The 17,389-nt window shown below is 46.3% G+C and overlaps 1 protein-coding gene across 1 annotated transcript in view; it reads left to right on the top strand.

Annotated features, from left to right (window-relative positions):
- Window positions 1-7,467: 7,467 nt before the first annotated feature.
- Window positions 7,468-17,389, top strand: part of ARRDC2 (arrestin domain containing 2) — a 117,674-nt gene continuing 107,752 nt past the window's right edge. The window contains exon 1 of the mRNA XM_040323162.1: window positions 7,468-7,958. Within this exon, the coding sequence (XP_040179096.1) occupies window positions 7,697-7,958 (262 nt within the window). The 5' untranslated portion in view covers window positions 7,468-7,696. The remainder of the gene's footprint in view (window positions 7,959-17,389) is intronic.

Below are 17,389 nucleotides of genomic sequence, written 5' to 3'. Positions count from 1 at the left end.
CACCCCTGACCCCAACCTTGACCAACCACCCTCTCATAGCAGTCCAACGTAGAAACACCTTGTGAAATCCAAAAAGTATAGTGCCCGCAGGCCTCCCCAGCTCAATAGATATAGAAACATGTCATATTCAAATACTAAAAAATCAGGTGTATAGATCGCTGTATATCATCATTGATTAGCGTAGACTCTAAGGCAGTGGCGGGGCCCTCAACGAGTCAGGCCACAGTTCTAACCCACCGTATCTGATGAGTCCAACCATGCCTGCCAAACCCTCTTGAATTTCTTATCACAACCCCTCGAACTATAGGTGGCCTTGTACATGTGTATTACAGAGTTAATCAGTCCCTTCCAAAAAGATAACGTAGGGGCATTGGAGTTTTTCCATTTCAGTAGAATAGCCTTCCTGCCATAAAACAACCCAATATTTAAAAGGGTACGGTGTGCTAAGGAGGGAACTACCTCCTCAACCAACCCGATGAGGCAGACCTTAGCAGTTAGAGGAACTGGGACACTCAGTACTCCCGACAGACACTCAACCACCCCTGCCCAAAAGTTCTGAACTTGAGGACATGTCCAGAAGATATGCTCCGAGCCCGCTGGGGTATAATTGCACCGCCAACACTGACCAGTACTGGCGGGGTAAATACGTGATAACCTGGCTGGGGTATAGTAAATGCGATGTAAAAATTTAAATTGGATTAGACAATCCCGACCCGAGACCAGGTGTTTGAAGGGATGGTCCCACATGTCGTCCCAGTCTTCCCCTTGAATGTCGGGGATCTCACTCTCCCATCTCTCCCTACACCTAGACACCCCAATAGGGGTTTTTGTAAACATGGCCTTATACGCTGTGGACAGGGTTTTAGATAAATCCTCCGTAGTTAATAAATTCTCCAGCGCCGAGGGAAGAGATTCCACCCTACGGCTCTCGAACTGGGCCTGAAAAGCATGGCGCAGCTGTAAGTATCTAAAGAAGAAGGAGTTCGGTAGATTATGCCTGGTCTTTAGCTGGTCAAATGAGATCAAGTCTCCCTCTCTAGTAACATGTTCCAGCAGTTTGACCCCCCCACAGGCCCAGATCATTGGGTCTGGGAGAGAGCAAAACTCCGGTAAATTTGGGTTCAACCACAGAGGTGCCGAGGGCGAGACTCCCAAATACGAGGGCGAGACCATGGGGGTAGCAACCTCCCATGCCCTAATGGTAGCCCTCATAGTGGTTGTTAACGGTAGGGTAGATTTTGGGCCTCTGTATAGAGCCAACCTCAGACTTTCATAGGACCCCAACAGTGCCGCCTCCAATATAGTGGCCGTGTCCCCCTCGTCTGCCAGCAACCAGCGCCTGGCAAAAACCATCTGGCCAGCCAGATAATATTTCTGCCAATCCGGGAGTGCCAGCCCCCCCTGACCCCAAGGTTCTTGGAGGACCTTAACACCTATTCGAGGAGACTGAGGCGACCAAATAAAAGACCCAATTATACCGTTCAGTGATGTAAAGAACGATTTGGGAACCCACATCGGGGAGTGACGCAGAAAGTATAGGAGAACTGGTAAAAATTTCATTTTAAGCAGGTTGACTCTTCCAAGCAGCGAAAGGGGCAATTTCTTCCAGGCCTGAACCCGTTGTTTCAGAGTAACCACTAGCGGGAGAAGATTTAAAGTCATATAGTCGGTAATATTGGCAGTAATTTTAACCCCCAGATACGTAATAGAGGACACCCACTGCAGCGGTAGCGCATCGTCCCGCTGCATCTGGGCCTCGGGACCTAGAGGTAATATAGAGGACTTGTTCCAGTTCACACGCAGGCCCGAAAAGGAGGCAAACGTGTCCAGAACCTGTAAGGCTGCTTTAAGCGACACCCCCGGATCCCTAAGGAATAGTAGCAGGTCGTCTGCATAAAGCGCCACACTTTCTACAATCGTTCCAATTCGGATCCCCCCCTCCTCCCCCGATTTTCTAAGTGCCCTGGCTATAGGCTCCATCATTAACGCAAAAAGGAAGGGGGAAAGCGGGCATCCCTGCCTTGTACCCCGACCAATTTGGAAGAATGGGGATATCTCAAAACCCATCCGAACAGCCGTTCGAGGGTTGGCATATAGCAACTTAATCCACTTACGATAACCAGGACCGAACCCCATTTCCTCCAATACTTTGTGCATGTACTGCCAATCTACGGAATCAAAGGCTTTTTCAATGTCAATGGACACAATCACTTTACCCGGGCACTCAGCATTATCCAATTGGATATGCGTGAATAACCTTCTCAAGTTTGTGTCCGTTGACATACCCGGCATGAACCCCGTTTGGTCAACCTCCACTAGGGTCGAAATGACTCCAGCCAATCTCGACGCCAAGACCTTAGTAAGGATCTTGAGGTCCATGTTGAGTAGAGCAATCGGCCTATAGGATGAGCACTCCATCGGGTCCTTGCCTGGTTTTAAAAGGAGCACCATGTACGCCTCCATCATGGACTCAGGCAAGGCCCCCGATTCCCAGCAGTGCCTAAAGAGCCGGTTCAGTCTAGGCGCCAATTGAGACTTATAGGTCCTGTAGAAATCCGCCGGGAACCCATCAGGCCCCGGCGCCTTCTGCGGAGGAAACGCCTGCATTGCTGCTTCTATCTCTAGAACCGAGATGGGCCTATCTAAGGATTCAGCATCCTCGTCCGACAGGTGGGGCAAGGCTACCTCCCTCAACAACTCGTCCAACCCAGCAGAGTCATACGCCGAGATGGGCGAGTATAGAGCTGAGTAGTACCTCACAAATTCGTCTAAAACTTCCGCGGGATCTGTAACCAAGGCCCCTCCCCTCCCCCTCACTACAGGTACACTGACTGTCGTTTTTGGGTCTGCAGCTAGATTAGCTAGAAGCTTACCGTTTTTGTCCCCTTCTGCAAAAATAGTCTCCGCCCTACTTTTCACCTCAGTATGGGCTAAGTCCGAAAAATGTAGGGCAACTGCACGCCTAGCCTCCAGTAGGGACACATAGTTGGCCTCCGAGGGAGAGTCTGCATGTGTTTTAGCACTCTCCCGCTCTTTGGCCGTCAGGAGTTCACATTCCCGATTATGGTCCCCCCTGGCTGCTTTAATGGCCGAGATACACTCCCCCCTGGTCGCTGCCTTGAACGCATCCCAGACCACCGGGGGTTCAGCCGAACCCTCGTTGGTCTCCCAATACGTAGCCATGGAAGTTTTAAGGTGTTCTAGTACCTGATCCTCTACCAACCAACCCGGCGATAGTCTCCAGCCCCCCTTCGTCCCCCGGTCCGGGAAGGCCAAGGTGGCCATTAGAGGGTTATGATCCGAGGGGCCCCCGGCTAGATATTCCATCATGCATACATTTTGTAGGATAGGGGCATTGCCAAACGCTAAGTCTATCCTAGCCGACGACCTATGCGTAGTGGATAAGTGAGAGTAGGAGACGACATCCGGATGTTTCCACCTCCATAGTTCCGTCATTCCCGCCACCGAGACCCAAGAGCTGAGATCCCCCGAGGCCGTCCTAGCAGCATTGGAGGAGTCCAGCACCGGATCAAGGATGGCATTAAAGTCTCCCATGAACAATGTCGGAACATGGAGATACGGACCCAGTGTCACCAGCAGGTCATACAACAATTTAGATTGGAAGGGAGGAGGCACATATACATTTACCAATAAAAGCTTATGAACCGATAAATTCAAGAGGAGGGCCACGTATCGTCCCCCAGGGTCAGTGAATACCTGGTGAACTACACACTGCACGGCCTTGCTAATCAGGATTGAAACCCCCCTAGAATATGTGGAATAGGTGGAGTGAACCGCCCTTTGTATCCAGGTCTTACGCATTGCTAGGATCTTACTACCCTCCAGATGTGTCTCCTGAAGGAGAACAATATGTGGCCTGACTTGTTTGAGGTATTGAAATACCGCCGCCCTCTTGAACCTATTATTCAAACCTCTGACATTCCATGACAGTATCTTAATTCTACTATCCATTACCTATTGTAAAATTATACATTCTCAAAGACATGACCATTGAATAGGAAAAAATGAGCCAGAGAAACCTGCAGCAGGTCAAATAGTCTGTGTAGTTCAAAGGTGCAAAAAACAAAAAAGGTCCCATGGTGTTGGTCAAAAACCCTCCCCCCCCCCCCCCTGCCATTATACCAGAAACTAAAACAAAAACTGTCCGGTATGCAGCTTCATCCCTGTAACAAACAAACCTGTCAGAGTTCCACCGTAGGTGACGATAGTTCGGCTTAGACGTGCACATAGTATAACAAAAAAAAAAAAAGAGAAAAAAGAAAACTTGTGCCCATCATCAAAGCCCCATTGGCTGATCAAATTCAGTTATATTGCGGCCTTGTGGGAGAGTATATAGAGTAAGGGCCTACTGGCCTAGTCCCATCGGGGATTCAGCCGGCTGTGACAGCAGAACATGGCACACCAAGGACTCAATCAGCGAGGTCTGGTATTAAGGATTCCCAGTAGATTTCACCCTCCTCCCCTCCCCCTCCAATAAAACTGAAAATAAAGTTTGGTAAGCAAAGAAAAAGGAAAAACGAAGAGGGGAGAATCAGCAAAACCAGCAAGAGGAGGCATCCTCGTGTGTAGAGAAGAACTGCAAAAACAGGAACACAGACCCCGACAGGGTCCTGAAGAGACCATCTAAGGTAACTATAACAATTCTGGACGAGCTGCAGACTTCACCGCGACCGATCCAACCATTCACAGGCCTCTTGCGGGTTGTCAAAGAATTTCACCGACCCCTTGAATTGCACGCGAAGACGGCTTGGATACAGCATGCTGTATTTGAGCTCTCTTTCTCTGAGTCGTCTCTTCACATCCGTGAAGGAGCGTCTGCGTCTCTGCGTCTCCGCCGAGAAGTCTGGGAAAAGCATGATCCTTGCGTTGTCATACCTTAGCTCCTTCTGTTTCCTCGCTTCAGCCAGCAGCATGTCACGGTCTCTATAGTTGAGAAACCGGACCAGGAACGGTCTGGGAGGGGCACCCGATGGCCGAGCAGCAGTGGGTACTCTATGAGCCCGTTCAACCACATAAGTGGGAGGGAGATCCCCCAGACCGAGCAGGGACTTGAAGAAGCCCTCAGCAAAGGCGGCCGTTGACATTCCCTCTGCTCCCTCAGGCAGGCCTACCACGCGGATGTTATTGCGTCGTTGCCTGTCTTCCGCATCGTCCGCACGGTGTTGTAGGGACCGGACCATGTCATGCAGCTCCGCAAGTTGAGAGACATGTGTATGGGAGATATCCTCTACCCCCGAGATACGGTCCTCAGCAGCGGTCAGCCTACCCCTGATCTTGTCCAGATCATGGCGGATGAGGTTACATTCAGTCGCCAGACTGTCCATGCGACTCACCAGTTCAGTCTTTGAGGCCGCTATGGCTTCCAGGATGGGACCCGTGATCGCAGCTGCGTCCACCTCAACCTCCTGCGAGACAGGGGGTGACCCCTCGGGTGCTGGCATCAGAGCGTCTTGTTGCAGCGCCATCTTGCCTGGGAGAGAAGAGGCGCGCTGAGCGGAGGAGCTGGTAATCCAGATGGCGTGGGCGGGACTAGTCGCCATGCTGCCTTGAGAGCGGAGCTGCCGTTGCTCTTTCGGAGGCTGAGATCTCTGCTTCTGCTTCTTTTTGGCGGCCGAGAAGGACATCCCCGTACTCCTCTGTGCTTCCCCCAGCCAGGCAACCTCTCTGCGGTGCTGAATGCTCGATCCGGCCGCAATAATCAGGATGTATGTATCGGATGGCAGCCGGAGCTCTGAAGAGACACGTCTAGCCTCGATCACATCCGGTCACGCCCCCCCCACTTCACCTCCTTACATACCATTCACGTAACTACTTCAAGGGGTTGTAAAGGTAAAAAGAAATTCCCTAAATAGCTTCCTTTACCTTAGTGCAGTCCTCCTTCACTTACCTCATCCTCCCATTTTGCTTTTAAATGTCCTTATTTCTTCTGAGAAATCCTCACTTCCTGTTCTTCTGTCTGTAACTACACACAGTAATGCAAGGCTTTCTCCCTGGTGTGAAGAAAGCCTCTTGAGGGGGCGAGCAGGCAAGTCAGGACACTCTCTACTTTGCAGATAGAGAAAGGAGCTGTGTGTTAGTGGGCGTCCTGACACTCCTGCTCGCCCCCTCCCCCCTCAAGAGGCTTTCTCCACACCAGGGCTGAGACACTCTGCTGTCAATCACAGACAGTGAGGAGGGGGCTCTGTGTGTTTCATAGACTTGGGAGCAAGCACGCATGAGTGTCCCCAGAGTAAGCGGCTTGCTATAGGGGGGCAGTCAGCAGGGGGAGGGGCCAGAAACATCGACGGGGGACCCAAGAATAAGAGGATCGGGGCTGCTCTGTGCAAAACCATTACACAAAGCAAGTATGTATAACATGTTTGTTACCGTATTTATCGCGGTATAACGCGCTCCCGCGTATACCGCGCACCCCTAAAGTTGCCCGAATCCTGTGGAAAAAATATTTTTTTTGTACTTACAGTTTTGGTGTCTTGCGCGGCGTCCATCGGCGGCCTCGTCGGGTCTGGCGTCCGTCTGCGGCTTCGGGTGTCCTCTTCGTCGGGTCCGGCGTCCTTCTGCGGCTTCGGGTGTCCTCTTCGTCGGGTCCGGCGTCCTTCTGCGGCTTCGGGTGTCCTCTTCGTCGGGTTTGGGGTCCGTCTGCGGCTTCGGGTGTCCTCTTCGTCGGGTCCGGCGTCCTTCTGCGGCGTCCTCGCGTCCTCCCCGCTCGTTTCCCGCGCCGAGTTTGAATACTGCGCCGACATATACAGAGCGCAGTACACTTGTGTATTGTCGGGCAGGCTCTGCAACTCTCGCGCTGACGTCCTGTATGTCCAGGACGTGAGCGCGGATGGAGCCGAGACTGGCCGACTATACCCGAGTGTACTGCGCTCGGTATATGTCGGCGCAGTATTCAAACTCGGCGCGGGAAAGCGGGTATCGACGTATACCGCGCACCCACGATTTTGCCCTGATTTTCAGGGCAAAAAAGTGCGCGGTATACGCCGATAAATACGGTATTTAAAAAAATGTGAACCTTTACAAATGCTTTAACCCTTTAAAATCAAATTTGTTGCAAGTTTATGAATAAAACAACCCAGTCAAAAAAAGCTATAAAAGTCCTAGAAATGCAGCCCACTTCTCCGGGACAGTAGCAGTTTCTATTTCATCTTTTGACCTTCTCTTAGAAACACACAGAATGGTAAGAATGCATTGTGACTTCTCTGACATTCATGTATATACAAAGCAGTCCACGTTTTTTTAACAATACAGGATTTTCCTGTTTTTTTTCTAACGTATCTTTTTTGCTTTTTTTGCAGTTCCAAACCTGCGTTGACCAATAGCAGAGGAGAAATGTTTAAAGAGCACGCTAGGAAGGGGTGTATCAGCAGAACCTCCCCTGTCTGGGTGGGTCTAAGACTTAAATTGCACTGCTGTCAGTTGCAGGCACTGTGTGTGTGCTAGCTCCAGATAAAGCCTGCTAACAGCTGTGTTAATCCATGACTTGGCTTGCAAGTACTGACTCCCCCCTATGAGGACTGCTTTTGGATGTCATACCAAATAAATGATCTAAATAGGAAACTTGTCTAAGCAAACACTCCCATCCCTGTGCTGAAGGAAGTGTTTCGTTGCAATCCACGTCTTTCAGGAAGCTCACAGTCCTGGGTGTAATTCCACAGATCTCTAGCATCGCCTTGAAATGCTGCATTTCAGTAAAATCATAGATTTCAGTGTGGAGTTGTCCCCTAGCTCCTGTGGGGTCTACACTACTGGGGAGCTGCTGAGCGGACAAGTGGTGGTGGAATTGTGCAAAGCCCTGAAGATCTCAGCCCTGGAGGTATGTGCCAGGGGGTTGGCGACTGTCCACTGGCTGGAGACCCGAAGCATTGGCATGAACACTGTCTACAGCGACTTCACTGCTCATGAGACCTATTTGCGAAAGAGGCACCATTTGATAAGAGGTAGGAGAAGTACCAAGCTGGGCAGTTGGCTGTCCGATTCTTCTAATGTATTTTTGTTATTACTTATACCTGTACCTTCACCTTTAACGTAGAACTTAAGGCAAAACTTTTAGAGTAAGACCCCTTTCACACTGGGGCCGAAATAGCGCTCGTTCTAGCAGGGCTTAAGCGATGTTTAAGCAACGCTTTTTGGCCATTAGCGGGATGCTTTTAGCCCCCGCTAGCAGCCAGAGAAGGGATTAAAAGGACTCCTGTTTTGGCACTTCCAAAGCGCATTGGAAGCGTTGCCCATTTATTTCAATACTTGCAGGACTTTTCCTAACGTCCCACTAGTGCATCGCCCCAGTGTGAAACAATTGGGCTTTCATATTCGGCTAAAACGCCTGAAAACTGCCTCATTGTGAAAGGGGTCTAATGCCGCATACACACGATCATTTTTCAGCATGTCTAAAAAACGACATTTTGCCAACTTCATCATTAAAACGATGTTGCCCACACACCATCGTTTTTAAAAAATTATCTAGCAAAGCGCGGTGACGTACAACACGTACGACGGCACTATACAGGGGAAGTTCCATTTTGCTTTAGTGCTTTAGTTGATTCCATGTTAGTAAAAGACGATTTGCGCTTTTTTGTCTGTTACAGCGTGATGAATATGCTTACCCCATTATGAACGGTAGTTTTACCAGAACGAGCGCTCCCGTGTCATAACTTGCTTCTGAGCATGCGCGGGTATTTTTCGTCGTTTTAGCCCACACACGATCATTTTTTACAACCCGAAAAATGACATAGTTTAAAACGACGTTAAAAAATGCAGCATGTTCGAATTTTTTTTTTTGTCGTTTTTCAGAACCTGAAAAATTATGTGAAGCCCACACACGATCATTTTAAATGACGTTTTCGAAAAACAACATTTTTTTCATGCTGAAAAATGATCGTGCGTACGCGGCATAAGAGAGGGTTATAACTCCTGGCAACTGTGTCCCATCGGGGAGATCACCCTTCACTTTTTGTCCCATAAGCAAAACAGGAGGTGAGAGGAAATCCTGCCAAAGTGGTTGTCACCAGAACTAGTGTCCCTATTGGAACATTTCCCCTCTATTCCTGTTCTGGTGACGACCCAAAATTTGAGGTTTTCTTTCTGTTTTGGTGATAACAGTAAACAGGACAAATTAGAGACATTGGCCCAGATTCAGGTAGCTTGGCGCATCTTTGTGCCGGCGTAGCGCATCTCATATGCGCTACGCCGACGTAACTCTGAGAGGCAAGAGCAGTATTCACAAAGCACTCGCTCCCTACGTTACGCCAGCGTAACATAAATTGGCCGGCGTAAGCCCGCCTAATTCAAAGTAGGAAGGTAGTGGGCGTGATACATTTAAATTAACCGTGACCCCATGTAAATGAAGGGCCGAACGAACGGCACATGTGACTTGTAGTACAGAAGAAGAATCATGTGCTTTTGGCCACATAGTCCTTTAAATGGGAGTGCCTGAAAAACGTGCATTAACACCGATTTTTAAAGCTCTCCCAATGAATCCTAAAATGTGCCACAAAGAAGCTCAAGTACTCTTTTTCGAGCTTCACGGAACAGGTGACAAGCGGATATGATGCTTAGGTGTCAGCAGGCTCATTGAGAGTAATTGGATTCTTCATCTTGATTGTCGGCACACGTCGGTCATCATTCAAAAAAACACTGTGAAAATAGGCACTGCACCATTAAAAAGGTGTATGTGTGTGTGTATATATATATATATATATTTGGGGTTTATTGTGTAGAATTGTATCAATGTTTATATCTGTCAGTTTGTAGTGTCTGTCACTAGGAAGAACAGAGTAGTTTTTCTGATTCCCTTGTGACATACAGTAGGTTTATTACCTGCGATCCGGCAGGAAGAATTACTATTTTTCAAACTTATTTTTAATAGGATGACAACACTGTTTGTTTAGCAGCGAAATTGTGCAGCAGTGTTGTCACCCCGTGGACTGGGTAACCTTAATACAAGCTAAGATTTCCTGCGAAGCTGAACAAGAGAAATCGCAAGATTTCCTTCCGCGTGGATGGCCACATCTGCAGTGCCAGCTATTGTATTCTTACAGCCATCACCTGTGGCTTTCAGAATACCTGAGCAGTGCTTGCATTTTGATTGGATGCAGGCGCTGTTCGGCCAAGAATTCATTGCCCTACCAACAGTGGATCACTCGTGGAACAAATTTCTGCCAATTCAGCAGGAATTGGCCAAAAGTTGATCTGTGTATGGCCAGCGATCTCTAGTCCCCATGCACACTGGTGGTTAAGCCCATAAAAGCCAGTTGTTTTAGGGTGCTCGGGAGGCACATTTGCAGCATACTGCCAGCTAAAATACGGGGCGGTTGTAGACCGCTCTGAGAGGTACTCGCATTTAGGGCCATATGCTTTTAAGGTAATATTCCCTGGACACGTCATTCTTGATTTGGGGGACTTCGTCCCTGAGATTATACTGCCCTAACACAAGTACCTCTCGGAACAGCGTACAGCTGACGCATATTTCGACCTGTCTTTATCTTGACAGGCTTCTGGCAGCAGGTTGTATGCTTCACCTCTGCCTCCTGGATGCAAGTAAACACTGAGATTTTACACTGTATGAGCTTAGAAAACCATGTGCATGAGACCCAAACCATATGAATAAAGCTGGCTGTTACAAGCTCCCCTGCCAGTGCTATGATTTGGTCACTTTTGCTGGGCAGCTTTGTTTTCAAAGCACGTGAGGGTAGGGTGACCACATTTCCAAACTACAATTCAGGGACACCCTCCCTTCCCAAAAATCAGCTTGTGCTGTAACGAATCACAGCACAGTGATTGAACACAAGAGGCGGGATTTATGATTTCTCCAATCACAAGCAGGGGGCGGGATTGTGCTCATCCAGGCATTCCCGGCCAGGACAAGTACTGTCGGTGAGTAAAGCAGTGATGTGGCGGCCTTTTTTGGGGCATTCGTTTGGCTTGGGGGGTGGCTGTGTCAGTTTCATTCCGGGACACTGTATTGTTCTGGAATGAATGTGCCCGGGACAGACCTGCAAAATGCGGGACTGTCCCGGGCAATCCGTGACACGTGGTCACCCTACATGAGTGACATTCAGAAGGAATTGCAGTGCACCGTGCATGCAGCGCAATTGTGTAAATAGGCCCTTAGGCTGGATTTACATTGTTGCGATGCAGTAACACAGAAGAGTGTGTTGGTGCACTGCAGTGCCAGTCCATCCTAATTGCAGCTTGCCAACAGATTTTCTGAATGGGTTGCCTTTAAACAACGGGCCATAACATGAGACATATTGTGCAATAATTTACTGTTTGAACCCAGCCATAAGGTGGTTCTAAAAGCTTACGTTTTTTTCTTCTTCTCTGTATTAAGGTAAAAACCTTCTGTCATCAGGATCAAACACCCCCCCAAACACTTACCTGAGCCCAATCTCGATCTAGCTCTGTGCCTGAGAGCAGTGGCTCTCTGTTTACAGGGCAGAAAGGCAGTAACGGGAGGTATTGGTTCCTGCTGCTGTCAAACCCTGTGACGGGGGAGAGGGGGGCAGGGCCGAGCTGCGCTGTATGTGTCTCTGGACACAGGTAGTGCTGCTCAGAAGCAAGCCCACACAAGTGCCCCCCATAGCAAAGGGCTTGCTATAAGGGGCACTCGTCAAAGAGAAGTGCTGACTAGTGACACTAGAAAAGGAGGATCGGGGCTGCTCTGTGCAAGGCCATTGCTCAGAGAGGTAAGTATGATGTTTTATTTTTTTAAATTAAGATTTAGAATCACTTTAATAGGATCACTGTGCTGTAACTTAAGACAATATATAAGAAATCAATATACAGGAAGAGGTTTGTTTGACTGGATTTTTGGTGGTGCCTTAGACAAGTAGTATCAGAAAAGCAAGATAAAAAAAAAGGCTTTAACACATTTTATTTTGACAACTTAAAAAAGTCGAGCAACAGAGTAATTGGCAGGTATACATTTATCGGAAACATAGGTGAAGGTAGACGGTAACTTTCATGTTATTATCCTGACATGTTTCGCCCATAAGGTCATCCTCGGGATTGATTAAAATGTCACTATTCAAAAGATAAAGAAAAATGAGTACCATAATAATGTCAACTAATACACAGTTAAAGTGGATGTAAACCTTCCATACATCCAGTAAAGTGAACAGCCTCAGATGATACAGGGATGAACCAAATCTCCCTACATAGTTTTTACATCCATATCTGCTGTCTTCACATTTTATATACTGTTTAGAAAGTTCAGATCGTGTTAGGAAATCTTCTCTTCCTGGTTAACACAGAGTGTGATGTCTGGGCATACAGCCAAGATAACTAAAATTGCTGATGGAGGAAAGGCACATACCCCCTCTCATCATAGGCAGAGACTCTCAGAGGTGTTTTGTAACAGGGCCAGCTCCCTGCTAATCGTTTTTTTTTTTTTTTTTTTAGCAACCCCCCCTGACAGAAATGTCAGGCTACTTTTATCTGATGTGTCTGAGAATTTTTTTCAGGAGTTATCTGGCTTATAACAGAGAAACGGGTCAGGAGAGAGCTATGTGAAATAGCTCTTTGAAGAAAGAAAACAAAATACTGCAGATATATGTGCCCAGCTCAAATTTCATGCATTGGGTTTACATCCACTTTAAGTTCCTAAAACGTGCAAAAACATACAGAAAAAAGGGAACAGTTATGCAATAGCGAATACAAAAATTATTTGTGTACAACATTTGCCATGGATAGTCAGTTGGTAGCTTACCCAATGTGGTCTCCCAAACGGGCCGAACTAGGGCCACGAGGCGCCACAAGGGACACAGGACAAGCCGTGTGGCCACAGAGGGCACACAGAGCCCAAACTAGAATATGTAAATTGTCCTATATTAGGTAACATCCAGGGATGAACACCAAAAAACTTTTTTATGTATGTTCTGGCAACACAACTAAAACAAAATATATATATATACACACACTGAACTGCCAATTTAAAATTAAACGAGTGCCAACAAAAGTCAGAAAAAACTGCAAATAGATAAACAGAACGCATATGTTCTGTCAACAGAAGGTTTATATAGAACCTCAATAATGGTGACAAATCGAGGAGGAAGGTATTCAAAGATTATATAAATCTTCCTGTGCAAAAAATAAAGATGGCTAACAATAGAGACATTTTTCTTTTAAAAAACAGTGATTTAAGGAGTACGCATGCGCGAGGCTCCGTGTATGGCTGCTTGAGCTGTAAGCCCTGCTCCAGCCTCATAAGTTGGTGCCCATTACAGCCCGCACAGTGAACAGATTTTCACAAAAAATTCTAGGCAGACTCCTGAGGGGTTCGGGCACATTCCTGGCTATTTATTTAATTTAAAAGGACCCAGGGGCTGCAATTTGTACTGGTAATCGTGTCCGAAAATCCAAGATGGCCGCCACAGCACAGCCTACTGTGTCAGGTACCATTCTCCTCACAGACCTCAGACAAAATATCTCTTCAGAGGGTCTGCCTATTTCCTCAGAACTATTACAGACACCTAATACCTTCTCAGCCACAGAACCTCTTATTTTTTTCACAAAGCCCGACAGTATCCATCATTCCACAGGGCACATTATTGCCTCTCATCCCAGCCCTATTACCTCAGAAATTATTCCAAGAGACCAGGCATTTCAGATGGCAGACCAGTTCCAAAAAATGTCTGAACTCCTAGACAGCCAAAATAACTAGTGATTTAAAAAATGACTTCAACAATCTAGGAACAAGAATAGACTCTCTATTGAATACAAATTGGAAGAAATGGTGGCTTCCTCTAACCAAACTGCTAAAAATGTATCCTCGGTACAAGAACAACTGGATTATGCTAATTCAAGAATCGATGACCTTGAGAACAGGTCACGCAGGTATAATCTCAGAGTCAGGGGGTTACCTGAATCTGTGCTTGATGTCACTTTAGCAGTACAAGACCTGATTAAATCTCTTCAACCTAATATCCCCCAACAGCGCCTTGAGCTGGATAGGGCTCACAGAGCTTTGGGTCCTCCTAGAAAGCATGGAAAGCCAAGAGATATCATTGCTAAACCCCATTTCTTCTCAGTAAAAGAGGAGGCCATGAAACAAGCTAGAATAACCTCACAAATACTATGTCAAGGACACCCAATTCAACTTTTTGCTGATTTATCTCCTTCTACAAGGTACAATTTTTTTTCCTAAATAGCTTCCTTTACCTTAGTGCATTCCTCCTTCACTTACCTCATCCTTCGATTTTGCTTTCAAATGTCCTTATTTCTTCTGAGAAATCCTCACTTCCTGTTCTTCTGTCTGTAACTCCACACAGTAATGCAAGGCTTTGGTGTGGAGTGTCGTGCTCGCCCCCTCCCTTGGACTACAGGAGAGTCAGGACGCTCTCTACGTTGCAGATAAAGAAAGGAGCTGTGTGTTAGTGGGCGTCCTGACTCTCCTGTAGTCCAAGGGAGGGGGAAGCACGACACTCCACACCATGGAGAAAGCTTTGCATTACTGTGTGGAGTTACAGACAGAAGAACCAGAAGTGAGTATTTCTCAGGAGAAAAAAGGACATTTAAAAGCAAAATCGAAGGATGAGGTAAGTGAAGGAGGACTGCACTAAGGTAAAGGAAGCTATTTAGGAAAACATTTTTTTACCTTTACAACCCCTTTAAACCCCTGCTACTGATCTTGTCTCAGAAAGACATTAAATACAAATGGGCATTTCCCTTTGCGGTAAAATTCTCTGAAAATGGTAGGCCTTACTTCTTCTTAAGCCTATAGGAAGGAGAGCGGATCCTTCTCCAACTCAAACTTATTTCTACTGAAGCTGACATGGACACCTCTACAACTGGTCCTGGTTCTACGAAAAGACCTACTTCAACAAGCCCACAATCTCCCCTTTGGTACAAGGGAAAGAAAAAGAAGATTAAAGACAATAGTCCTTGACTTGACTTTGATCTTTTTCACCTCTTTTGTTACTACCTTTTTTTTTTTTCCTCGGATCTAAAAATCCGAGCACAGATTTTTCTGTACCTCAGGTGTTAGGATAAATCCATCCTAAATTCAACCTGCTCTTTGGTTCAATTCTCACAGTTTTTCTGTTTTTTCTATAAAGCTCTGTTCCCCCTTTTTTTTTTTAATTATCTAGTAACATATTACTTACTAAAATGTTATAATAATTCTACTACTGTAAAGTATTTTCTAGGTTATAGAGCTTTACATAAGCCTACTCTCGTTTTCCTGTGCAAAAATAATTTTCTTTTTTATCAGATTTTTTCTATGGGCACCCTGTTTGATCTGGTTGAAAGGATTCAAGAGGAATCTCCTCTCTCGGGTCCCAACCTTACGTGTTAGGAGACTTATTTTCTATATTCTATCTCTTTTCTTACTTTTTTCTGTTTTGTTACTTTTTTCTCCCTTGTGTGTCTAACTCAATTGTCTTTCTTAGAGTTGCCAGCTCTTAGATCAATAATAAGCCTCAATACCAAGGTCCTCTAAGGGTGAGTGGTGTCAGTAATAGTGGATATGCCTCCCCTGAATCTCATGGCTAGCAACCAACAAACGCATCTTAAAATAGCCTCTCACAATGTGCAACGCTTGAATTCTCCTGTCAAAAGGAGAACATTATTAGATTACTATAAATCCCTTAAAATAGATATTCTTTTGCTCCAGGAAACGCACTTCCCCATACGATACTTTCCTAATTATATTCACCCTCATTTTCCATAGTTCCACCTTGCTAGCACGCAAAACAAAACTAAGGGAGTAGCAATTCTATTTTCCAAATCCTGCAAATTTGAGAAGTCTTTCAACTATGTTGATCCAGATGGAAGAATTATGTTATTACAAAGTTCAATTGATGGTCAACTATACACACTAGTCTCAGATTATGCCCCTAATAGAGGCCAAGCCCCATTCTCCAAGAATATGATGAACACCCTGAGCCTTATGTTAGTAGGAACGGTCATTTTGGGGGGGGGGGGGGGACTCGAATGTATCTTTCGACCAGGCTCTGGATAAATCCAAACCCTCCAAAGACCAATTGACCCGCCCGACAAATGAAAGCCGCAAAATCGTTAAAGTTCTTTCCAATCACAATTTAGCAGACGCTTGGAGGGAATTTAACCCTTCCAAACGGGACTTCACACATTATTCACACCCCACAACACATATGCAAGAATAGACCACATCCTTACCCCTTCACACCTCATTCTGCTCATCTAAATGCCCACATCAAGGATACGGCCCTATCGGATCATTCGTTGGTAATTGTTTCCCTAAACTCCAGTTCTCTTAGAAGCTCAAAAGGGTTTTGGAAACTTAACGAATCAATCCTTATAAATCCAACCACAAATGACATAATAAAGCCTTACAGGAATATTTTTCCCTCAACGACACGGAGGATATCTCCTCTGAGACGCTTTGGCGGCTCATAAAGTCTTCATCCAGGGAAAAATCATTCAAATCTCTACCCAAACTAACCGCAAATCTCAAATAGAACGTTTGGAAGAAGAGTACATAACCCTTAGAAATCATCACAAACAAGATCCCTCTAAGTTCCCCATATCACTCATAGACAAGGCCAAACAAATTTTACACAAATGCAAACAAAATAGGGCCATTACTTGCTACAAAACTCTCTCCTAGAGTTAGAATTCATTCTATACCTAAAATCCAAATAGCAGGTCAACCGCCTATTACAAACCCCTTCAAAATCCTAGAAGCATTTTCAGTTTTATTCTAAATTGTATGACACTCACTCGAAGCCAGCAGGGGCGTTGCTAGGTGGCAAAAAGACCAGGGGCTTCAGCCCGGAGTCCAATGCCAGAAAGCGAGGGGGGTGTTATGTGTGCGCAGGCTTTTTTGGGCTGGCCCATGACCTACATACACGGTGACTTGCATACAATGACCTACCTACATTGATGGTAGTGACCTACATAAGCTGACCTACCTACACTGACAGTAGTAGTGACCTAAATACACTGACAGTAGTAGTGACCTATATACACTGACTGTAGTGACCTATATACACTGACCTATATACACTGACGGTAGTGACCTATATACACTGACCTACCTACACTGATGCTAGTGACCTGACCTATATACACTGACCTACCTGACATACCTACACTGAAGGTAGTGACCTGACCTATATAAACTGACCTACCTGACATACCTACACTGACCTATATACACTGACGGTAGTGACCTGACCTATATACACTGACGGTAGTGACCTGACCTATATACACTGACTACCTACACTGACGGTAGTGACCTGACGTACACTGACCTATATACATACACATTACACTGTCTCTGACCTACCTCAGCAGTGTCACAGCAGGCACTGCAGTCAGTCATTCCGGCATCAGTGGAGGAGCCAAGGAGGGTAGAAGAGTCGAGGACTGGAGACTGGAGTCTGGAGCC

The sequence above is a fragment of the Rana temporaria genome, chromosome 1, assembly GCF_905171775.1.
Source record: "Rana temporaria chromosome 1, aRanTem1.1, whole genome shotgun sequence".
Classification (NCBI taxonomy): Eukaryota; Metazoa; Chordata; class Amphibia; order Anura; family Ranidae; genus Rana; species Rana temporaria.
This window is presented reverse-complemented; position numbering and strand designations above follow the sequence as displayed.